Source organism: Plecotus auritus (assembly GCF_963455305.1).
Source record: "Plecotus auritus genome assembly, chromosome: 10".
NCBI lineage: Eukaryota > Metazoa > Chordata > Mammalia > Chiroptera > Vespertilionidae > Plecotus > Plecotus auritus.
Window position 1 is genome coordinate 8,070,672 of NC_137785.1, and position 24,708 is coordinate 8,095,379.

Genomic DNA, 24,708 nt, shown 5'->3' on the forward strand with positions numbered 1-24,708 from the left:
TCAAGTTGAGGTCCCCACAGGTGTCTTGATGTTTCTTTCATGCCATCTCTCAGGAAATTATCCTTTGTTCCTTACCTGGAAAGACCACCATTAACCACATGACCAAGCAAGATACCCGGCTATTTATCCAAGGGGCTGATGGGCTTCAAAGTCAGTCTTCATTCCTTAGAGCTTTCTGATGACATCCAGAGTCCTGGCATGTCTCTTTCAGACATGACATTCCAGTAAAGTTTTGGTTAATGAAACTACATTTGGACACTGATTTATGTCTTCTTATGAAGAAACCAGATTCTTACTGGATTTATGCAAACAAATACATTGCCATGAGCACAATAATGACCAAAACTATAATTTTTAGTTCATTTAGTCCTATGATTAAATTCTGTTTCTGCTTATTTTTCTTGCTAGTATTTCTATAAATCTACATACTCTATAGAGTTCTAATATTTTCATCCAATTTAAGGGGATGAGCTAAAAGTTCATTCTCAGAGATATGTAACTTAAATCAGAGTCCTTTGTATGGAACTTACAGAAGATATAACATTATTCCAAATGCATCATAACAAACAGTGACCGTCTCTAAATGACAAGAAATTTAAAATGATACTGTTATTGATTTGATTATAATGTAAATGACATGGAATCTTGTGCTTTCTGTAAAACACAATATTCCAGAATATAACTAATAACACTTAGTTATAAATGAATGCATATTAGAATCTACTTAATATGCATATATAACTAGAATATAATTGTTATTTCCTTATTTGACAGAGCTTCCCCTATAACTTAAGCATAAAATTTTCCTTCATGAGGAGAGAAAGCAAACCCTTGAGGCATTCCAGGGCCCATTGGAATGATCTAAAGCCAATTGTAGGAGAAGTAAAAGTTTCTTAAAATTCAAACCCTGGGAAGGTAGACAAATACATTAGACTAAAAGATTATACATTATTATTAAACAGTATTAAGTAATCTATTCATTTAAAGTAATCAAGTTCCTTGTTAACATTACATAACTGTTTTAATAATATATACAAACCTTTGCATCCTAGGCAAATACAGGAAAAACCATTTTTTTCTTCCATTCAGAAATAGGCTTATTTTTCCAATGGAAAATATACTAACATTCTTAAGAAGCATAACAGAGGTAATAAATTCCTTAGCTGAGAAACAATCCCCTCGAACTTGGAAATCCACAGTGGGCTCCAATGACTTACTGTGCAGTTACTTTCATTTTCATACTCCTCAATTTTGAGGTTTGCTTCGCTTCTGCCTGCTTTCCTGGGTCCTCACATGGGGAACCACCTGTGGGGGCTGAGCAGCAGACCCTGAGCAAAGGCGGAATGATTACTCTGGCACGTTTCTGTGAAAGAGAGGACTAAGGGACTGCCTGGATATAGGAACCAAACAGCCTTGTTCACCTGCCTCTTTAGGCTTTTATTGTAACAACACCTTGAATTAAAATTAACTATTAGATACTATCAGTAGGGTCAGCATCTTTGAGAATACACATGTGTCTGCAGTGTCCTTCAAGCAAGGACATGTAAAGACTAAGCATAAAATTCTAGTAAACTCCCAGGTGCTCACACGTAAACAGACTTGCTTCCCCACAAAACAAGTGTCAGATATAAAGGCTGGATTGCAACCCAGTGTTGATCCTTGGATTGCCAGTGGAAAAGGGCCTGGTTGTAGGCTAGATCCCCAGACAGGGTGTGCACAAGGCTGCTGGCCGAGGTTGCACTCTCACATAGATGATTCTCTCCCACTCTCTAATTCTTTCTCTAAAAATCAGTACAATATTCTTGAAAAATGAATATAATTTGTGCATTTTTTGCATTATAATAACAGTATGTGAGGGTTTCACATTCTCCACATCCTAGAGAATATTTTCTTTGGTCAATCATTTTTGTTTAAACTTTTTTTTTTTTTTTTGCTAACTTTGTCGTGCTTCCTCACTGGCTTTTTTACTGTATTTTTTTCTAGGAAATTAAGGTGAATCTTATCTCTGATGTGCATTTGCTGTGTCTATATCTTTGTTAAAACATCTGATCCTCCAGACATGTCCAGATGAAACAGGAAGGTGATATATTAGGCCAGTGGTCGGCAAACTGCGGCTCGTGAGCCACATGTGGCTCTTTGCCCCTTGAGTTTTTAGCAAAGGCCAGCTTAGGAGTAGCCAAATAAAGTTAATAACAATGTACTTAACTATATAGTTCAAGTTTAAAAAATTTGGCTCTCAAAAGAAATTTCAGTCGTTGTACTGTTGATATTTGGCTCTGTTGACTAATGAGTTTGCCCACCACTCTATTAGGCACTTGTAAAGCAAATAGATGGTGTGAGACCACGTTTTGTTGTTCCTCAGAATTTATCCCATCATGCTCTTGCATTTGTGTTCTGACACCTCTACATACTTTACATGACATTTCTTATTGTGTTTTCTGGGATATGGCATATTTTTCACAAGAATATGACATTTATCTGGAAAATAAGTTTACGTAATAATTTATTTTTTTTTGTAACCCTCCACCTCAGTGTTTTTTACATGGATTTTTAGAGAGTGGAAGGGAGGTGGAGAGACACACACAGAGAGAGAAACATCTGTGTGGGAGAGACAAATAATTTGGTGGCCTCCCACACATGCCCTGACCTGGCTGGGTAATGAGCTCCCAACGAGATACAGGCCCTTGACCAGAATGAAAGCCTTCATCCCTCAATCCAAAGGCCAAGGCTCCATCCTTTGAGCCGAACTATTTGTATAGATGCCTACCATGCTGGCACCATTCAAGGTTTGGAAAGTGGGCATCTGCACCTGAGAGAAAGATTTTGGACCCTAGGGTCTCACAACGTTGCTTGGAAATAATTATTTCACCTGTTAATGCAGTTCCAGTGTCTGCATGCGGAATGAACATTATTTATGGAAGAGAATATTGCTAGAGCAAACTATAGACAGTGAAATGAGACCTTAAGAACATTCATCTCAGGTAAAAACTGCTGTTTGAATTTTAACCCTGCTATTCTGGCTTCTGCACTCAGTTACTTGCTTGAACAATGGGGTAGTTTCCTCAGCTTCCAGATTGAGACCTGGAAACTCACAGAAATCCATCCCACATCACAAAGGCAATTTTCCTGAGCCTGTAGACCAGAACCACTGGAGATTGATTCCCACTGACTCAGTAGCTCCAGGAGTTGAAACTGCAGATAACCTTTAGAGATTATTAACTTTGCTCAGTTCTGCTTATGTATAATCTGCTTTCGCAAGATAGGTCCACATTCCAACGTCCAGCAGGATGTGGCTGGGAACGACCCTGCGGGTGGTCCCAGCATTTAGAATTTAGAATTTAGAACAAAGGAAAATTTTTGTGGTTTAGAACTTTAAAAGGACTGCCTACACCTGGACCAGTGCTGTCGTAAGTGTGGACTCCACCTGTGTGTGGTGCTCTCACGGACATCGCTGGCCAGCTCAATAAATCCTTGCCTGCTTTTTAAATCAGCAGCCTCCGGTGGCCTTATTCTGACTCCAGGGTTCGACCCCACAACAGAAAGGCCTAATGGAGTTATACAATGAGCAGTGCTTAGATAGAAGACAAAAGCCTCTATGAAGCTTACAACAGGTAGGTCTCAATAGGTGGTAAATTAAAGACACTGATTCCCAAGAGGTGAGAGAATTAACTTCAGATATGGCTATGCTGAAACATTGGCTACCATGAAATTCTTTTTCCTATAAATGTGAGGCCTCCTCATTCATGACAACAAGAGGGAAAAATAGTGAGCTGAGAAAATATAATACGGTGTGAGCAGAAAAATGTACAACTGTGGAAGGAAAGCCACAGCATGATGTTTCATGGCTTCAACCATCATTTACTAAGGATCCCATCTGCTTCTGAGGCTGAACTGGCCGGTGTTACACAGCAGTGCATAAAGACACGTGTTCCCAACAAGGCTTGTTCAAAGGCTTTATGGAAGGAGGAGCAACTCATTGAAAAAGAAAATATTCTCTGTGATAGTGAATCATCGGGTGACGGGGCTGTGGAGATATGAAATGAGCAGCACTCAGGAATGACGAGCATTGGATGTGAGAACTTTAAAGCCCACATTGAAAGGAGGTCAGCCTCTATTTCTAATCCTTCACTCAGGTGACTTGTCCTTGCTCTTGATTGGAGCTAAGAGGCACAGTCTTTGGAGATTGGGGAATTCTAAGGGTTGGGCTGGCCTTTGCTGTTTCAAGACTGGCAGTCCCCTGGGGGAGCTGTAAGCCATGGGGCCAACATGGCCGCCTCCAAGTCATGCAGTCCAAAATGATATCTGTCTAAGCCAGCCGTGGGCAAACTACGGCCCGCGGGCCGGATCCGGCCCGTTCGGCTGTTCTATCCGGCCCGTGGAGCCGAAAGAGGGGAGGGTTCTCTTGCTCTCCCCTCCGCTCCTTCACCAGCAGCAGTGTTAACATGGCAACGTCGGGAAACACGGCCGCAGCTCCTTCTTCTGAGTGGGCGGATTTATAGAAGGAATAACCTCTCAATCTTCCAGAGGCTCCTTGTAATGCCCTTGGACGCGTCCCTGGACATCACCCTGGGAATGCGGAGACACGTTATCGTGGTGATGTAGGGAGACACGCCCCTGGAGAGCACAGTATCAGAGCATTAGCTAAAAAGGAGACCAACAACACTGTTCCCACTGAAGTTGATGTTTTAAAGACCAAAAACCTTTCAATCCAGTCTACATTGCCATCTACATCTACGTCCCGGGCTTAATTTGGAAGTTGCACTAAAGAAAATGTTTAATTTACTGTTTACACAATTTGTTCTTTTCTATTTGTTTTAGTTTTAAATTATTTTATTATATTTAAGTTTAATTTGAAAGGCTTTTGTACCTTTCCTTTGTTAGGCAATTTTATTTTGCCTTTGCCATCTTCAATATGTTATTGTGCTATGATTTCTCCATTTTTTGAAGTTTCAAATTATAATAATTAGTGTTTACATTCTTCTTGTTAAAATGTTTGAAATGAATAAAGCTATTGAAATAAAAAAAAAAAGACCGTACCCTTTTATGTAATGATGTTTACTTTGAATTTATATTAGTTCACACAAACACTCCATCCATGCTTTTGTTCCGGCCCTCCGGTCCAGTTTAAGAACCCATTGTGGCCCTCGAGTCAAAAAGTTTGCCCACCCCTGGTTAAACTATTCCTTGACAGAGAAGATGATTTGTTTAAACTCACATCCATAGTCCATGCTGTAACCACTAATCAAACTGGATAGTTCAGTGGGATATTCTTGTGTACTATTTGTAACATACATATATGGTGGTGTAAGTACGTCATTTGTGTCCTAAAACTCTCCAGACTGTAATGCAGGCATACCGCTATATTATGACGAGCTACATTGGTCTCACAGATAATGTGTTTTCATAAAAAGGACTCCAGTCGCTTTACCAGGAAAATGACAACTCTTTTTTAGCGATTTTCGAGATGTCTCTTTCATGAGGAAGGTCATTTCCCAGTGTCCCTACCAGCAGATGGCGGTGTTGTCCTTGGAGTGATATGGAGAAACCTTCCATCACCATCTTGGACTCTGGAACACACATTACCCAGAAGGCCTTGTGAGGAATACCGCCATCTTAGCCAATGAAAGGTCAGAAAAAGCTTTACTCTTGCATCACTCGCGGGCGGGGGCGGGACTTGCGGTGATCTCTAGGCGGCTATTGGTCTTCACCCAGAATCTACTCCAGTACCGGGTGGAAGGCTCCCGGCGGCGGCGGCGGCAGTGGCAGATCCTCGGAGGGAGAAGGCCCGCGTCCTTGCCGGCTCAGCCCTCACGTGGGAGTGAAATTCGCTGAGGCCCCCGGGTTACCCACGTCCGTGACGGAATAGAGACCCTTTCCTCCCCCTTCCACCGCCCCTGCTTCTTCCCGGCCTCTCCGGCCTGGATCCGCGCACAGCGTCCAATGGCAATGGCCTCGCTCAGGTGCTCAGCTGAGGTGAGTTCGCGTCCCCCTCCCCGCCACACCTGCCCTCACCGCCTCCTTCCACTCCACCCAGCAGCCTGGGGTCAGGGCGCCTGTCACGTCCTGCAGCTCAGGTCCCCGTCAAGGACCCTGAGGAAGGAGGAGGGGAGAGAGGAGTGTTGTGAGTTCTGAGGACACAGGAAGTGCAGGGCAGAGTGGACAGGGGTGACATGTATCTGAAATTCCCTGCGGATGTGGGTGGTGAGGATTGAATCCAAGGTCAGAGACGGGCAGGGAGGATTTCAGAGCCCCATGCCCTGCTCTCCCCAGGCTGTGGGGTCCACCAGGAATGGGGTTGTCTAGATCCTTCTGAAAACTCTCAAGCACTCTCTGGATGCCATGTGCCAAGGTCATGGGTGAGTCCAGGGAGGTCCTGGGCTGTGGAGCAGGGAGGTGGCAGAGCTGAGGCAGTGAATCTGGGGTCTGAAGTAGACATTACAGAGTGTTGTGCTGTGGGAAATAACAGTGACTAATGGGACTGTGGTAAGAGAGCAGCCAGCACAGCATTAGGACCTGGTGTCCACACTAAACTGGGGCGCCCTGGAGGAGGTTGAGGGTGAGGAAGATGCGTAAGGGGTAGGATTGCTAGTTCTCAAAATTTCAACTATGGTTTCAACCATTCTTACAGGTTGGCGTGACCTTTGAGGACATTGCCCTGTACTTCTCCAGGGAGGAATGGAGCCTCCTTGATGAGGGTCAGAGACAGCTGTACCTGAATGTGATGCTGGAGAACTTTGAACTTCTGTCCTCCCTGGGTAAGACCCTCACTCTGGCTGGTTCCTGGGACTTGGCTTTGCATTTCCTATGCCCCCTCACCTCCAGGTGTGCCCTGTCCTCACCTGTGGACTGTACACGTTGCTGGATTCATCCAGTTTTCTGGGTTTTTACTGTAGTTGGCAGGGTGGGTTTGATTGCACTGCTCCTTTCTATACTTTTAATCACAACACCTGCTGTACCGAACTGGTAGGGACGGTTTGTGGTTGGTTGTGTGGCAGGGAGACTAATGGATTCCAGCTGAGTAGTGAGTAAAAGCCTATTCTTTATTCCTGTTGGTCATTTGTACGTATTTTTTTAAGTAGTGTCTACATCCTTAGTCCTATTTTATTTGTAAATATCTTTAAATTCATTTCAGAGTAGAAGAGGGAGAGATAGAGATAGAGAGAGAGAGAGAGACATCATTGATGAGAGAGAATTATCGATTGAGTATCTCCTGCATGCCTCCTACTGGGGATCCAGCCCATAATCGGGGCATGTACCCTGTGCATGAACCTAACCGTGACCTACTGGGTTCATGGATGGATGCTCAACCCCTGAGCCTAACCAGCCAGGGCTTTAGTCCTATTTTTTTTTTTTTTAAATATATTTTATTGATATTTTACAGAGAGGAAGGGAGAGGGATAGAGAGTTAGAAACATCGATGAGAGAGAAACATCGATCAGCTGCCTCCTGCACACCTCCTACTGGGGATGTGCCCGCAACAAAGGTACGTGCCCTTGACCGGAATCGAACCTGGGACCTTTCAGTCCGCAGGCCGACGCTCTATCCACTGAGCCAAACCGGTTTCGGCTAGTCCTATTTTTTAACCATATTTATTTGCTATTGTGTGTTTTGAATACTTTTTCAAAAATACATCTCCTTTGGCATATATTTAATTGTGCTTTCCAAATATTGAATTCTTGTTTTATTTACAAACTTGTTCCCAGTGCTAGGATTTCTGCACATTGAAAGGACATTAATTAGAAGAAATATTTTAATATCACTATTCCCCCCTTTTCTATAATTGAAGTGTCAGAGAGGAAAAAAATTAGTAAAATGTTTATGGAAATATATATAAATTGATTAATAAATAAAAAAATTACAACATAACAAAGACATACAAAAACGTGATATAGCCCTAACAGTTTTGGCTCAGTGGATAGAGCGCTGGCCTGTGGACTGAGGGGTCCCATGTTCGATTCCGGTCAAGGGCATGTACCTTGGTTGTGGGCACATCCCCAGTAGGGGGTGTGCAGGAGGCAGCTGATCGATGTTTCTTTCTCATCGATGTTTCTAACTCTCTATCCCTCTCCCTTCCTCTTTGTAAAAAAATCAATAAAATATATTAAAAAAAACACACATGATATAAATACAACATTGATGAAAACATTAACTGATAATTGATTAAACTTATTCTAATATCTCCCTGTCTACCACATTAAGAGTAAAAACACATTTCAGAGTGCTTGACTAATATCCTTTGTCATAAAGTATTTACAACTTCAATGTCACAGGCTCTTGGAACTTGAGAGGAAGCAAAATATAACTGACCATGTCTGAAAAGGGGTTTAGGTAGGAATATTCCCATTCTGTGTAGAGTTTGTCCTTGTGATTTATTAACAGGTACATTCTGTCAATGATACTGCTTTCTTTCAGCTTCAGAGTGTCAACAAAAATGACTAAATTCATGATCCACTATGACAGATCGAAACACACGCGTGCGATTGGCACTAGCACTTTATATGTATTTGCATTGTGAAAGTCAACGTTTATTTTTTAAATATTTTTTATTGATTACAGAGAGAAAGGGAGGGGAAGAGAGAGAAATATCAATGGTAAGAGAGAAACATCAATTGGTTGCCTCCTGCATGTGCCCCAACTAAGGCTGATCAAGCCTGCAACTGAGGTATGTTCCCTTGACTGGAATTGAACCCAGGACCTATCCGTCCTCAGGCTGATGCTTGATCCACTGAACCACACCTGCCAGGGCATCAAGGTTTATTTTTAAATTGCCAGTGCGCTTCATATGTACAGGCCGGTTGGTCAGACGGACTTACCTTTGATCACTTACCTTTTATACATACAGAAGATTCCATATTTTTGGCAACTGCATTCAGGAAGTCTGGTGTGGCTTTTTTCCATCAGAATCAAATGCTACCAGTGTATACCCATGAAGTGTTTTTAACGAATTGATGTAGAATAGTGGTCGGCAAACTGCAGCTCGCAAGCCACATGCGGTTCTTTGGCCCCTTAAATTTTTAGCAAAGGCCATCTTAGGAGTACCCTAATTAAGTTAATAACAATATACCTATCTATATAGTTTAAGTTTAAAAATTTTGGCTCTCAAAATAAATTTCAATCGTTGTACTGTTGATATTTGGCTCTGTTGACTAATGAGTTTGCCCACCACTGATGTAGAATGTTTTCAGCAACACTATTGGCTTCTTCATAACCTTTATTATCGTGTTAACATAGCCTGACTTTCTCTCGGTATCACAATATTTGCTTTATTTGGTTGACCTGATCCGAATGCACATATCTTCAATATATTTATATGATTTGCAAGTATGGTCTCCCATCCTCCAGTCGATTGCCTTTTTATTTCATTTTGTTAATTGCGTTTGTGCTGGGAAAAAGCACTTGGATTTGTCTTAGCCCTGACTTTTACTTTTCTCTTTATTTGCCTGGTGGTTGGTCCACATCCCAGAAATGATGTCCAAAACAAGTCTCCAAGCAGTTTCTCTGGGTCATCTTGAAGAACTTTAAAGTTTTAACATGGACGTTTAATTCTTTCATGCGATCTGAGTAAATGTTTATCAGTGGTTTTGTTGTTTTCCATGTGAATACCTGTTTTTTTCATTACCTCTCATTGAAGAAACTGTCCTTTTTTAACATTTCTTGTGGTTTTGTCAAAGATTACCTGAACCTATGGGCCTGGGTTTATTTCTGTGTTTTCTGGTTTTTCTTTTGTTTGTTTTTTTTCCTTTGTTTTTGGTTGTATTTCAGTACCAAAGTGTTTGGTTGCTTTGGCTTTGTAATAGATTGAAGACAGCAAGTGTGATGCCACCACGCTTGTTCTTGCTTAAGATTAAGTTTGCTATTTGAGATCATTTGAGGTTTCCGAGATTGGAATTATCATTGGGATTGCATTTGATCTGGAGATTACTTTGGGCAGAATAGGATTTTAAGGATATTACATTTCCAAATGCAAGAACACTGGATGTCTTTTCACTTTTTTGTGGTTTCTCCCATTTTTTCACCACTGTGTTCTAACGTTCAGTGTACAGATCTTACATCTTTATGGTTAAATTTATTCCTGAGTATTTTATTCTTTTTAATGCTATTGTAAACTTGACTACTTCATTTCTTTTTCTTTTTTTTAATGTGTTTTTGTTGATTTTTTGGAAGGAGAGGAATGGAGAGAGAGCTAGTGAAACATCCAGCTGAGAAAAAGCAATCAGCTGCCTCCTGCATGCTCCCTACCTGGGATCTTGCCCACAACCCAGACATGTGCTCTGACCAGCAATAGAACTGGTGGTCTGTCAGTTCATGGGAAGATGCTCAATGAACCGAGCAACACCGTTGAGGGTCCTTTCTTCCTTTCTTTATCAAAAAATCCACTGTTAGTATTTAGAAATGGAACTGATGTTTGTATGTTGATATTTTATCCTGAAAGTTTTTTTTTTAATTTCTTTTTTATTTAATACTACTGGCCGGGTGCACAGATTCTTGCACCCACCATGTTCCCCAGGGACACCAGCCCTGCTGCCCCGCCTCTGCCCCCAGCCTCTTGGTCTCCGCCAATTGGATACCAACAATTTGGGAGCGCACTTTCATCAGGGCCGCGGCTGTGCAGAGCCCAGCTGGCCCCAGGCCTCTGTTGGGTGCACCTTCTTCCCACCCCAAAGGCCCCTCCTTCACAGACTCTGGCGCCCCAAGTCCTGTAGCGCACAAGTGTTGACAGGGACGGCAGGCTCGCTGGGAAGTGCTGCATCTGGAGGCTGAGAGCCCAACCTGCAAGATCCACAGTCCTGGGTGTGTGGCCAGCCAGCTGCTCTCTGTGGAGCCAGGAGGAGATGACACCCGAAGCGGGGCATGGACACGGGATATGGAACAACAGAACTGGAATGGGGCCTTGTGAAGGGACTTGTTTTTCTTGCTCTGACCCAAAGTTATATGGGATCCTGGTCTCAGCTGTGCGAGCACAGGCCTCCACATTTTGACAGGATTTTGTGCACTTCTCCAGAACTGGCCTTATAGAATCAGTCTAGAGCTGCCCCCACGCCTATATTTATTTGTGCCTTATCTTAATCAGGGATTGTTGCCTTCTTTACTTCCTCTCCAACCTCTTTGGGGCAGCAGGCAGGACGATGGGGGGTCCCCCCTGGCACCCGTCTTGGCTGGCTGCCTGCACCTGCTGGCCAGCTCCCAGAGTGGGGGCGGGAGTCAGCTGCTGCATTGTCGCAGTGTGCTTTCTCTTTTCCTGACAATCCAGTTTCCCCCCCAAATGAGTCTGTTTTCCCATGTCTTGCCCGGGACTGGAGTTCAGTGCAGTCGGGAGCTTCCTTCTTCCTCCTGTTTTAGAAAGCCAACCCCGCTTTCAGCTGCCTGTGCTCACAGCCGCCTGTCCTCTCCGCATGCGAGTCTCTGTACCTCAGCCTTTTGCAGCTCCTCTGAGTCTCAATGTGCTTTCCTCTTTTCTTATAGTTGTGGAATTTCAACTCAGCCAGCTTTCCAGTCGTTCTGGATGGTGTCCGCTTTGTCTTTTAGTTGTAGTTTTGATATTGCTGTGCGAGGCAGTAGTTTAGGTTTTCACCTATGCCGCCATCTTGGTTTCTCTCCTCAAATGGGATTTAAGGGGAAGAATCATTTGTGCATCACAGAAGAAACGTGACTTTATGAATGACACAGTGGACCCACAAGCAGTCTTGCCTTGGTGAAGGGTTGTTGGGGAGGCTTTCACGCCTGGCCTTTGTTACATTCATAACTAGAAACTCGTTTTATTCATCAGTGTTTTCTTACAGTTGCCCAGCCCTTACCCAGTTATGCTTGTTTTTGGTTATTATTGATACTTTGCCAACTACACAGGTTGAATAGTGATCATTTCTACTCAGATTCCCAGCCCAAGGATCACCTTAACCTCTCTGGACTTTGCACCTTTGGCTCTTTCACAGGTCTCTCTTTACTGCAAACCAACGTTGGTCCATGCCTGCACCACCTTGGAGTGCACAAGTATTATTATATTGAGGTTGGACATCATGTGCTCTAATACAATTAATTTTTATGGGTATGAGCACCTTCAAATGATTCTACACAGACTCACATGGCCAGCATGTAAAGTCCTCAATAAAGCCTTTGAGCAGGACCAATGAGTAGGGCCTTCCTCTCTTCTTTGTATCCCATCCTGTGCTTCTGTCCTTCCGTTGGTGAGATTTTCATCGTGACTGGCCATGTTATATACTTTAACAGCAATTTCTTCAGAGTATACTTCACATGTCTTGAAAATCTCTCTATGGAATCATGCCTCGTCATAACCGATAAATATTTGTGGTGAAGATACTCTGATTACATAACATCAACATGTACTTCACCAGTGTTTCCTTTTGTTCAGGTTGCTGCTGTGGAGCAGAGAATGTTGAGGTCCCGACCGAACAGAGGGTTTTTGTAAGAGTGTCACAGGCAAGGAATCCCAAGTTAGCCTTGTCTTCCCAGAAGAGCCACCCCTGTGAGAGTTGTGGGCTCGTCTTGAGAAATATTTTCCACTTGACAGAGCTGCAGGGAACACAACATGGACAGATACTATTGAGGTGTGGCGCATGTGCAAAACGGTTTTACTTTCGTGTAAAATATCACCAACAGCATGTGAGAGAGAAGACTTTCAATACAGGTGTGGACAGGATCTCACTTGCAAACAGCTCTGATTTCAATGTGTCTCTGAATCATTTCACATGTGGGGAGTTTGGGCAGGGTGTTCTTACCGGGTCAGGACATCTCCACCTAAAGGCTACTCACACCAGGGACATTCCAAATGCTATTCTAACGTGTGGGATGATGTTTCAAAGGAGAAAAAATGATTATACCAGAAAAGAATGTAAGGAAGACATTACTTGCACCCCCATGTTTATTCAGGAAAAGGGTTTCCATGTTGAAAGTCAGTGTTTTGTGAGCTCTGAATGTGGAAAATATTTTACCAAATTTTCTAGATTTCATTATCAACAGCGAGGTCACACTGGAGAAAGGCCTAATCAGTGCAGTGAATATGGGAAAGCTTTTACCAGTAGTAACAGCCTAGGTAATTACCAAGCTTTGCACACTGGAGAAAGGCCTTGTGAGCGCAGTGAATGTGGAAAAACTTTTACCAGTAACAGTGCCCTCCATTACGAGCAGAGAGTTCACACAGGAGAAAGGCCTTATGAATACAATGAGTGTGGGAAATCTTGTACCAGTAATAGTATTCGTCATTGTCATCAGAGTTCACACTGGAGAAAAGACTTATAAATGTAGTGAATGTGGGAAATCTTATAGCACTAGCAATAATCTTTATCGTCATCAGAGAATTCATACAGGAGAAAAGCCTTATCAATGCAGTGATTGTGGAAAATCTTTTACAAGTAGCAGTGGTCTCCAATATCATCAGAGAGTTCACACTGGAGAAAAGCCTTATAAATGCAGTGAATGTGGAAAAGCTTTTACCGCTAAGATCCAACTTCATAAACATCAGAGAGTTCATACGGGAGAAAAGCCTTATAAATGTAGTGAATGTGGGAAAGCTTACACCACTAGCAGTAATCTTTATCGTCATCAGAGAATTCATACAGGAGAAAAGCCTTATCAATGCAGTGAATGTGGAAAATCTTTTACCAGAAGCACTGTCCTTCGTTATCATCAGAGACTTCATACAGGAGAAAAGCCTTATCAATGTAGTGAATGTGGGAAATCTTTTACAAGTTGCAGTGCTCTCCAATATCATCAGAGAGTTCACCCTGGAAAAAAACCTTATAAATGTAGTGAATGTGGGAAAGCTTACACCACTAGCAGTAATCTGTATCGTCATCAGAGAATTCATACAGGAGAAAAGCCTTATCATTGCAGTGAATGTGGAAAATCTTTTACCAGAAGCACTGCCCTTCGTTATCATCAGAGACTTCATACAGGAGAAAAGCCTTATAAATGCAGTGAATGTGGGAAATCTTTTACAAGTAGCAGTGCTCTCCAATATCATCAGAGAGTTCACCCTGGAAAAAAGCCTTAAAAATGTAGTGAATGTGGGAAAGCTTATAGCACTAGCACTAATCTTTATCGTCATCAGAGACTTCATACAGGAAGAAAAGCCTTATAAATGCAGTGAATGCGGGAAATCTTTTACAAGTAGCAGTGGACTCCAATATCATCAGAGAGTTCACATGGAGAAAAGCCTTATCAATGTAGTGGATTTGGAAAAGCTTTTACCGCTAAGACCCAACTTCATCAACATCAGAGAGTTTATACGGGTGAAAAGCCTTATCAATGCAGTGAATGTGGGAAATCTTTTAAAAGTAGCAGTGGTCTCCAATATCATTAGAGAGTTCACACCGGAGAAAGCCATTATGACAGCAATTAATGTGAGGTATCTCTCAGGCATATTCTTAATTCGCTCTCCACATAAGAGTCCACATGTGAGAAATTTCGTTGATATGTAGGAAATGTAGTTTCTAAGTTAGGACTTAACAATAGTATAAGAAAATTTTGAATCCTCATTTTTCTGAATTGTATCTCATACATTTAATCACCTATATTATGTAAAGTCCCTGTAAGTGTTTTTACTGTTGTGTTTGTGTTTTTATGTTGGAACACTATGTAATTATGTTGCACTTTCTAACATACAGAGATGTCCTGCCAGATCTATGTCACTGCATATTTCTGTTGCTGAAGGTATTTCACCTGAACCACCTATAAGGTCCCTATAGATGGCATCAATCACCATCCTCATGTGCCCAGGGAAGCTAACTCTGTTTTCTGATTTGTTGAAGAAAATTAGGAATACCTGAGCCCTTAGTTCTTATTTGTTTCCCTGTCATGAGTTGCCACATAGGTCTGCTTAGTGTTGGCCCCAGTAAACATAATGTTGCAGAGAAACTACCGTTTTGGGGGGACATGCTATCCCAAGACGCTAATGATGAGTTTATTGAGTACCTATGTCAGTTGTGGCAAACTGCAGCTCGCGAGCTACATGCGGCTCTTTGGCCCCTTGAGTTTTTAGCAAAGGCCAGCTTAAGAGGACCCTAATTAAGTTAATAACAATGTACCTACCTATATAGTTGAAGTTTAAAAAATTGGCTCTCAAAAGAAATTTCAATCATTGTACTGTTCATATTTTGCTCTGTTGACTAATGAGTTTGCCCACCACTGGCCTAAGTCATCAGTGGGAGAACTGCCAAACTCAGGTTTCTTTCTTTGCAAAATAATGAAGGTTTTTTTCCTAAGACTTCTTTAATCTTGGGTGTTCTATTTACTGTGTGGGTTAGTTTATAAAGAAATCTGCGCTCTCCAAGTATGGTGATGCAAAAAACTTGTATGCGGTCTCACATTTTTGCCCTTGTTGGAAGACTATGGTGCAGAAATTAACTCAGCAGTTTTTGCCGAATTTTCATTGCTGCCCATGATTTTCTAGGAAGCACTGTGGACTATGTAGTCCTCATGTGAAGATAGATGCTTTGAGACACAGACATCACTCCAAAGTGGGGGTAGCTGTGACAATCTCAATTATGTCTGGGAGTGTAAAGCTCTGAACAGACTGACAAATTACAGCAGGAAGGCAGGCAAGTGTTGGGGACGGAGGGAAAGAGATCAACCAAAGGACTTGTATGCATGCATATAAGCACAACAAATGGACACAAGAAACGGGGGGTGGGATGAGGGCATGTGACAGGGGTTAGGGGAAGATGGGGGAAGGTCAATGGGGAAAAAAAGGACATATATGTACTACTATATGTAATCTATATGTAATACTTTAAGCAATAATAAATAAATAAATAAATTATCTCTGGGAACATGAATTTTTTTTTCTGGTTTGCAAGGGATGCCAATAGATGTGAAGGGAATCCTTTCCCAGGTCTTGCAGAGGGCTATGAGCCCTAATGCCTACAATTTCATGGTTGATGGTCACTGATTTGAGGACCAGAGCAGTGAGGGGAAACCCTTTCCCTATAGAAACACTGACCTAATTGTTGTGTCGCAAACCAATTGGAGCATGTCAGCAGGGCTGATTCATCTGGAAATGGCTGAGGGAATTTCCCCAAACCTGAAAAGGATGCATAAAATGATTGCTTGCTGCCAGACAGCTGAGGGCATTTCAGTCTACATGTTATTTTTTGTTGTTGTTAAGTGAAAATAAAGGAAATTTATTACCTTTATACGGTACGGTAGTACAGTGGTTGTCAACACAAACCAGACAAATTGTGAATCCTACAGTATCAAGAATTTACTCATTTATTCAATGACAATCATGTCATCATCTTCTGGAACATCATCATAACAATCCAATTCCTGAATTTCCTGGTGAATTTCTTGTGACTCCATTTCTTTCAGAATCAGTGGACCAAATCTCTCATGTTTAGCAATAGCACTGTCTTTAAATGAGTACTTCTTGTCAAGGTAGCCAGCTTGCAGTGCATTTGCAATGCAACAGTCTACATGTTATTGTCTCCTACTGGCCAAACACCTGAACAGCCGAAGGCAATTCCTCCAATCTGACAATGGATTCTGTATACCAAACCCTGGCCTTTGATGTATATCTCCTTTGCCTTAGGACAGTTTGTGTTAATAAAAAGCAAGGGGTCATGAGACAAGAGAGTACTTGGTTTCTTTGGCCAATTTCCTCTGGCCCCCAAATGCCTTCCAAAATTATGTTTTGTCTCTGGAATCTTTAATAATTTACACACAGTGCCTTCTCCAGATTCCTGAACACTTCTAGATGCTGGATTACGATTACTGGCATTGTTGGACCAGACTGCAGCCCATTAGATGGAATGTTCCTCATCTAACAGTGCATCCAGGAATTATTTTGAAGAAAAGACTGCAGGAGCTGTGTGTACACAAGACCTGAGTGAATCCAGGGATGTTTATCTTCTGTGGAGCAGTCATTGATTATAATCAGGATGCTTTGTGGCTCCTGTATCTTCTCAGATGTTCCCATCAGAGCCATTGGTGTGCTGGCAGCAAAACAAAGATGGAGACAAAGGCTGCCTTTAGTGCAGGGATGTAGCTTTTGTGGGTTTGGGTGAAAGTTCTTCATTGTTTGTTACATTTTCTGTCACTGAGATGAGGCTCTCACCCAGAGGGCATAAGTAGGGGGATTGAATATAGAGTTACCAAACCTGTTCTTCCAGAATAGGTGAACATACATTTGTTTTATCTTGAACCAGTGTTAACGGTTATAATGAGTAAATTACATGTGTTAAGTATAGTGTTTCATAAATCTTGACATGTGCATGAAACTGAACCCTTCATTACAGTCATAATGCTGAACATATCTGTCTGTGTAATTGCTTCATGACCTCTTTTAACCTTTCCCTGTTCTTCACAGCTTTCCTAGTTTCTATGGATTTACATTCCATTTTCATAGAGAACTTGATTTTTCTAAGTATTTTTCCTCTTTAATTTATGTTTCATAAATATTTGGAGAATTATTAAAGTTACATTAGTACCTCATCTTTTTTTCTGATAGATATTATTTCTTTAAAAAAATATATTTTGCCCTAGCTGATTTGCTCAGTGGATGGAGCGTTGGCATGTGGACTCTGGGGTCCCGGGTTTGATTCCTGTCAAGGGCATGTACCTTGGTTGCGGGCACATCCCCAGTAGGGGGTGTGCAGGAGACAACTCTTCGATGTTTCTCATCGATGTTTCTAACTCTCTACCCCTCTCCCTTCCTCTCTGTAAAATAAATAAAATATATTTAATTTTTGCCAAATTTACATTGCTGCCCATGATTTTCTAGGAAGCACTCTGGACTATGTAGTCCTCATGTGAAGATAGATGTTTTGAGACACAGACATCACTCCAAATCAATTATATATATTTTATTGATTTTACAGAGAGGAAGGGAGACAGTTAGAAAGATAGATCAGCTGCCCCCTCACATCCCCTACTGGGGATGTGCCCTCAACCAAGGTACATGCACTTGACCAGAATTGAACATGGGAGCCTTCAGTCCGCAGACCGTCTCTGTATCCAGAGCCAAACCAGTTAGAACTCTGATATTCTTTTTTTTTTTTTTCTGATAGGTATTCTTATCATTGATATATCACCGGGAATATGTCCATATTAATAAATATTTGGTTATTTCTAACAAAGCGGGTACAAACATTTCTGTATAATTCCTTGTATGTATATAAGTGTTATTTACCTTTGTCAAAAATTCAGTGCATAGACTGGGTTTTTTAGTAGATGAATGTTTCAATTTACTGAGATTATCAAATTGTGATCTTATTGGAATATACCACCAGGGCCGGTGTGGTTCAGTGCTTGGGCATCATCTCGTGTAGCACAGGTTGTGGATTTGTTTGCTGGTGGGGATTGAAAGGGTGGGGAGAGACCGACTCCATGTTCCCTTTGCTCCATGTTCCCTTTGCTCCATGTCTTCCACCTCGTGGAGTCAGGTTCCCGCCCTAGAACCTCTCCAAGAGCCAACCCACACTTTTGAATTAGCCAATAGAAATGCAAGGGGAAAGTAAGCCGTGCCCTGCCCCCATGTGCAACCTGACCCTGACCAATCAGCGGAGGCCACACTACCTCACCCCTCCTACCTCTCCCAGGCCCCCTATAAATCAGGGCGTTTGGGGTCTGGGGCTCGCTCTCTCCATCCCGCCGCTGTGCCGGTGTGTGTGTGTGTGTGTGTGTGTGTGTGTGTGTGTGTGTGTGTGTGTGTGTGTGTGTGTGTGTGAGAGAGAGAGAGAGAGAGAGAGAGAGAGAGAGAGAGAGAGAGAGAGAGACTGAGCTCGAGCTAGCTCGATTAAAGGCTCTTTGCTTTTGCATCGGACTCGGCTCCCTCGTGGTCTTTGGGAATCACGAAATCTGGGTATAACAGGGATATGTGCCTGACTTGTGGGCTAGATCCTCAGAAGTGGGTGTGCAGGAGGCGGCTGGCCTATTTGGCACTCTTCCAGCAATGTTTCTCTCCCTTTCCCTTCTCTCTCTAAAAGTTAATAAACTATTCTTTAAAAAAAAAAAAAAAAAACGTTAAGTGATTGTACTTTTTTACATTTTTCGGCAGTGTGTTAGGGATTCACAGTCTCCACATCCTAGAGAATAATTTGTTTGGTCAATCATAATTTATTTAAATTTTTTTTTTATAACTTTGTCATGCTACCTCACTGTTTGATTGTACTTTTTCTATGAATTTATAGTGAGCCTTTTCTCAGAAGTGTATTTGCTAAGTCTGTATCTTTGTTAAAATATCTTACCATGCCGCCAAAACCGGTTTGGCTCAGTGGATGGAGCGTCGGCCTGCGGACTGAAGGGTCCCGGGTTTGATTCCGGTCAGGGGCATGTACCTTGGTTGCGGGCACATCTCCAGTGGGAGGTGTGCAGGAGGCAGCTGATCGATATTTCTAACTCTCTATCCCTCTCCCTTCCTCTCTGTAAAATATCAATAAAATATATTTAAAAAAAAAAATATCTTACCATGCCCTAACCGGTTTGGCTCAGTGGATAGAGCGTCGGCCTGCGGACTTAAGTGTCCCAGGTTTGATTCAGGTCAAGGGCATTTGCCTTGGTTGAGGGCACATCCCTAGTAGGGGGTGTGCATGAGTCAGCTGATTGATGTTTCTCTCTCATCAATGTTTCTGACTCTCTCCCCTCTCCCTTCCTCTCTGTAAGAAATAAATAAAACATATTTTTAAAAAATCTTATATGTTCTGCTTAATGTGCTATGAGTTTTGGCAATTTTCTGTAACAATAGGACAGTGGAACAACAAAGATGGATGTTGGAAATTCTCTCATTTTGTGCCTTTTTTACTTTAGGAAACAAACGTTTTTTGTATTCCTATAATATGTTTTAGTATTTTTACTTTTAAAAAATATTTTAATTGGCCTAGATGGTTTGGCTCAGTGAATAGAACCTCAGCCTTGGGACTGAGCTTCGAATCAAGGGCACATGCCAAGGTTGCAGGCTAAATCCCCAGTGTGGGGCCTGCAGGAGGCAGCCAATCAATCATTCTCTCTCATCATTGATGTTTATCTCGCTCTACCTCTCCCTTCCTCTCTGAAATCAATAAATATATATATTAAAAATATTTTAATTTATTTTTATAATTTAAAAAATATATTTAATTGATTTTTAAAAATGTTTTTATTGATTTCATAGAGCAAGGGTTGTGAGGAGGAAGAGAGAGAAACATTAATGATGAGAGCCCTGGAAAGGGGCTCAGTCGACCTATGAACCAGGAGGTCACAGTTGCATTGCCTCTCAGTGCACATGCGTGGACCCCTGCTAGATCCCTAGGTGAGGCTTGTAGGAGGCAGCTTATCAGTGATTCTCACATCATTGATGTTTCTATCTCTCTGTCCCTCTCCCTTCGTCTGTGAAATCAATAAAAAATTAAAGAAAACTGAGTGCCTTAAAAAAGTAAAAAAGAAACGTCAATGATGAGAGGGAATCATTGATCAGATGCTTCCTTCATACCCTACTGTGGATGGAGCCTGCAATCCAGGCATGTGCTCTGACTTGGAATCTAGCCAAGGACTTCTTTGTGACTGGGTTGATGCTCAAACACTGGCCCATACCAGCTGGGTGATTCACTACATTTTCAATGGTATGCCCTGTGCAATGAACATTTTCAATTTTAACCTGCACTAGTAACATTCTCCATTGCTTTCAGAACACCACTCATCTGATCCTGTACTGAGCCTTTGTTTTGCAGTCTTCTTCATTTTCCTTGTCTCCTGTCATGGGGGTTCTTGGGTTGGAACAGTTCTCTCAGGAAGGCCAGTTGGCATGTGGGTGGGCAGGGTGTTTTAGAGTCCCAAAGCCACTGCAGGGGGAAATAGAAGGGCAGTGGTCAGACTCCCTGTGCCCTAGATCAGGCATCCTAGATTTGAATTTCAGATTCTCTGTTATCACTGGGGCTTACACTGAAATAACCCCTTCTGCTGGTCTAAGTCAGTTTCCTCCTGTGAAAAACAGGTATGAGGTATGTCCCCAGGCCAGAGCTGTTGGAGAAGGTCACTTGGTAAGGTGTCCACCTGCAGTAACGCAGCTGTGCCTGCAGCCTGCCTTGGCTTCAAGCAACTCCAGCCACTCCCTCCCTGCAGAGACATTCCCAGGCAGGCACTTCTCGCTCCCCCAATGCCCGCAAGCACCTTTGTCTTTGGGTGCATTTTAGTGAGAAATGGGACCTATAGGAAGACACTGACTCTGCTACAGGGAGGCAGATGCTGTGGGCACTCAGGTCTCATTGTGGTGCGCCCATATCAAACTGCTGAAAAAGTTCAGTGTCAGAGAAATGAAGTCAGCTCCCCAAGTTTACACCACAGACAAGTGTCAGATTCAAGGGGCTGCATTTTAACCATGATTTTCTCCAGCGTCAGACACAGTCTCTACCACTGATGTGCAGCCCTCACTGGAGCAGGTACAGGATGAGGACCAGGGTGGCTCAGCTGCAGCTCCTGTTTCCATGGTTGCAGTTATGCGTTTCCTCCCATTCCCTTTACATCTCAGAGCCCTTACCCTTGGCCTCCCCGTGTTCAGGGGAACGCCATCATTTCTCAGCTGCAGTGGTTTCTCCAGGGGAACCTTCTTTCAGAGTGAGCTGCTGTTTGTCTGCCTCTCCTTTGATCCCAGCACAGAGTTTGACCCTCAGGAGATGTCTGTAAATTGGGCTGGGGTTCTGCACCTGTGGCCACATGTTGGGTCTGGCTGTGACCCCATTCACTGTGATGAATTTTGTGCCTCAGTTTGAACCTTCAAATGATGATGCTATGTGGCACTGACATTCCCCCTGCCGGCGTGGATACAATTGGACATGAATTCTGGGACCTAATATTTGAAAGTGATGCTGGAGCCCTACATGATCTGGTCTCATTGGACGAGTGCTCACCTCTTATTCATGCATAGGACCCACTGCCCATGTGACTCTGTCCTCTATATCCCTACTGGCTGAATGAGACATTGGCTCTCACCCTGTTTTCCCTGCAGCCCGGATCATGTTCTGGATTCACATCCTCCTTCCCACTCTCCTGTGTCTGCACTCTGGAGTTTGGGTTGGAACAGAATCCTTATGAATACAGGCCATCCCCACAGTGCACTGCACATGCTTCCTGTGCTTTACCTGACAATCTACCCTAACTCACTGTCCACACACATTTTCTTATGTAGGTGAAGGTGGTTTCTGAGATGAAGGTGTTGGCCATTTGCGTCAATTACTCCATTTTTCTGAGTCGTTTCCATGTATATGGACATATACATGTTAATAACTTTTTGGTTTTTCCCCATTAATCTTTATTTTCTCTATTAGTAGGCCAACCCAAAAACCTAGAAAAGAAGAAGGAAATATTATTTTGGTTCTACAATGTCATTTCCATGATTTTTACCCATTTAAGTCCAAAGAATAAAGGAATCCTGTTAGGGTTTGTGCCGTGATGCGGGCTGTGGAAGAATTCACACCTAAAAGAAGAGATGCAGAGAGGAAGTTTATTTTACTTTCCAAGAGAGGAAAAGGCCAAGTGTTGCTAGTCAATACAGGGCAGGGAAGAAAGGGTGGCTTTTGCTTTCCTGCAGTGCCTGTTGCTAAGCGACAAAGAATCGAGGGACCTTGGGCAGAGTTGAAGGTAAGTAGATATGAGGGGCTGACTTTATTAAAAAATATATTTTATTGCCGAAACCGGTTTGGCTCAGTGGATAGAGCGTCGGCCTGCGGACTGAAGGGTCCCGGGTTCGATTCCTGTCAAGGGCATGTGCCTTGGTTGCAGGCACATCCCCAGTGGGAGGTGTGCAGGAGGCAGCTGATCGATGTTTCTATCTCATCGATGTTTCTAACTCTCTATCCCTCTCCCTTCCTCTCTGTAAAAAACCAATAAAATATATATTAAAAAAAAAAATATATATATATATATTTTATTGATTTTCCACAGAAAGGAAGGGAGAGAGATAGAGAGTCAGAAAGATCAATGAGAGAGAAACACCGATCAGCTGCCTCCTTCACACTCCCCACTGGGTATATGCCCGCAACCAAGGCACATGCCCCTGACTGGAATCGAACCTGGGACCCTTTAGTCCACAGGCCAACGCTCTATCCACTGAGCCAAACCACTCAGGGCAGAGGGGCTGACTTTAAAGTTAGATTTTGCTTTCTAGGAGGGAGTCTGGCAAATGTCCTACAGCTATTTCATATTATTATTCCCAAGACTTTAAATATGCTTTTAGTAAAGTTATGAAGAGTTCCAAAGAGGATTGTTTGAAGGGTTGATGGGAAAGAAACTTTCTACTAACTAGAGACTCCTTAGTGCAAATTATCCCTGAGGTGTGACAGCAGCAGGGAGGAGGGGTATACAGGAATGTAAGTTTAAGAGTAGCTTATCTTGTTCTGCAGTTTGAACAGAGCAGGTGTTTGAATTAGAGGAGCCAGCAATCTTGGGGTTTAAATAGCAGGTGCTTCTCATAAATTGTGAAAGGTTACAGCAAGGAAACAGAAAGACCTTTCTCTTGTCCTTACAAATACCTGATCACATCTGAACCTAAGGCTTTATTGACCTGAACAGTGACTACTGCTAGGAGACCAAATAAAAACAAAGCAGCAATACTGTGAGTATTGTGTTTAGAAGGTCGTCAGCAATAGGTCCCAGAGGAAAGAAAACACTCATTGAATTTCCTCCTCCCCCACAGGTTCTTACTCCCCAGGATGGACAAAAATGATGGCACAGACTATACCTGTCAAGCTGAGGGAGCCCGGCATGGCATGGCCAATCTTACAAACTCAGAGGCCAAAAATAATCATACAGGATGGCTTGAAATTAAAACTTCTTAAGTTAAAGCTCATCACAGGTTAGTTATATCCTAGCCTTGTTTTTGCTTTTTGTGTTGTTTTGACAGTTTTTGTTTTTTGTTTTTAGCAAATGTCTATCTTTACCTTATTGAGTCTGTCTATTGTATTTTTGCATCTAGGATAACATAACTTTGGATTTTCAGGGAAATTTTCTTTTTTACAGACTCCTAAGTGCACAATCTCCCAACATAGAAGACCACAGAGCCCCAATTACTATTGTTGTGTTAAATACTAACTGTTAACTATTGATAACATTTAAGAAGTTTGTGTCTTTTTTTTTTACTTTTTATCCAACCCCAGAGATTTCCCTCTTCACCTCCACCCCCTAAGTTATCACCAGTGAATGTCATGTAACCCCCTGATGTCTTCTCCTTTGAGTCTAATGTATAAAAAATGTGCAAAACTGCCATTCCCCTGAGCATTACTCAGTCTGCTGTCATTTTGCTTCCTGGCAATGTTGCCGGTTTCGGTCAAATAAACTTAGAAAATTTTCCACATGTTTGGACATTTCTTACAAGAACACCAACGCAATTGACTCATGTGAAGCAGGAGAAAGTTTATGGAGGGGTATCAGCATGTCCAGGGACTCAACTGATGGAAGACAGATTTATAAACAAAAATTTAGAGCAGACCCAGAACCCAGCAAGCTAGAGCTTTCCCATTGCTTTCAGAGAACAGAAGAAAAACTCGGAAGTCTCAGTTGACATTGTGAGTGTGTGAGTTTAATCCTCATCCAGGGATGTTTTCCTTTTTTTACCATCCCCGACTGCCCTCTGAGATTCCTCACTCTGTTCCATGCTTCCATGTCTCTAGATCCACTCCACTTACCAGTTTATTTTGTTAGATTCCATATGGGAGTGAGATGAAGTGATACTGTCTTTCTCTGACGGACTTATTTCACTTAGCATGATGCTCTCCAGGTCCCTCCATG

General features: G+C 42.4%; 1 protein-coding gene across 1 annotated transcript; it reads left to right on the forward strand.

The window, feature by feature from the left end:
- Nucleotides 1-5,794: 5,794 nt before the first annotated feature.
- On the forward strand, nt 5,795-24,268 carry LOC308235777 (zinc finger protein 773-like). The gene is made up of 4 exons (XM_080644894.1): nt 5,795-5,973; nt 6,629-6,755; nt 23,618-23,776; nt 23,941-24,268. Exons 1-4 carry the CDS (start codon nt 5,941-5,943, stop codon nt 23,946-23,948), a joined length of 327 nt encoding a protein of 108 aa, XP_080501020.1. The 5' UTR covers nt 5,795-5,940; the 3' UTR covers nt 23,949-24,268.
- Nucleotides 24,269-24,708: the final 440 nt, after the last annotated feature.

Bases quoted from the DNA above. Each gene is read 5' to 3' on its own strand.
- LOC308235777 (XM_080644894.1), top strand. From the start codon at position 5,941: ATGGCAATGGCCTCGCTCAGGTGCTCAGCTGAG. The intron at 5,974-6,628 runs GTGAGTTCGCGT...CCATTCTTACAG, and splicing joins CGCTCAGGTGCTCAGCTGAG to GTTGGCGTGACCTTTGAGGA. The intron at 6,756-23,617 runs GTAAGACCCTCA...CCTCCCCCACAG, and splicing joins TGAACTTCTGTCCTCCCTGG to GTTCTTACTCCCCAGGATGG.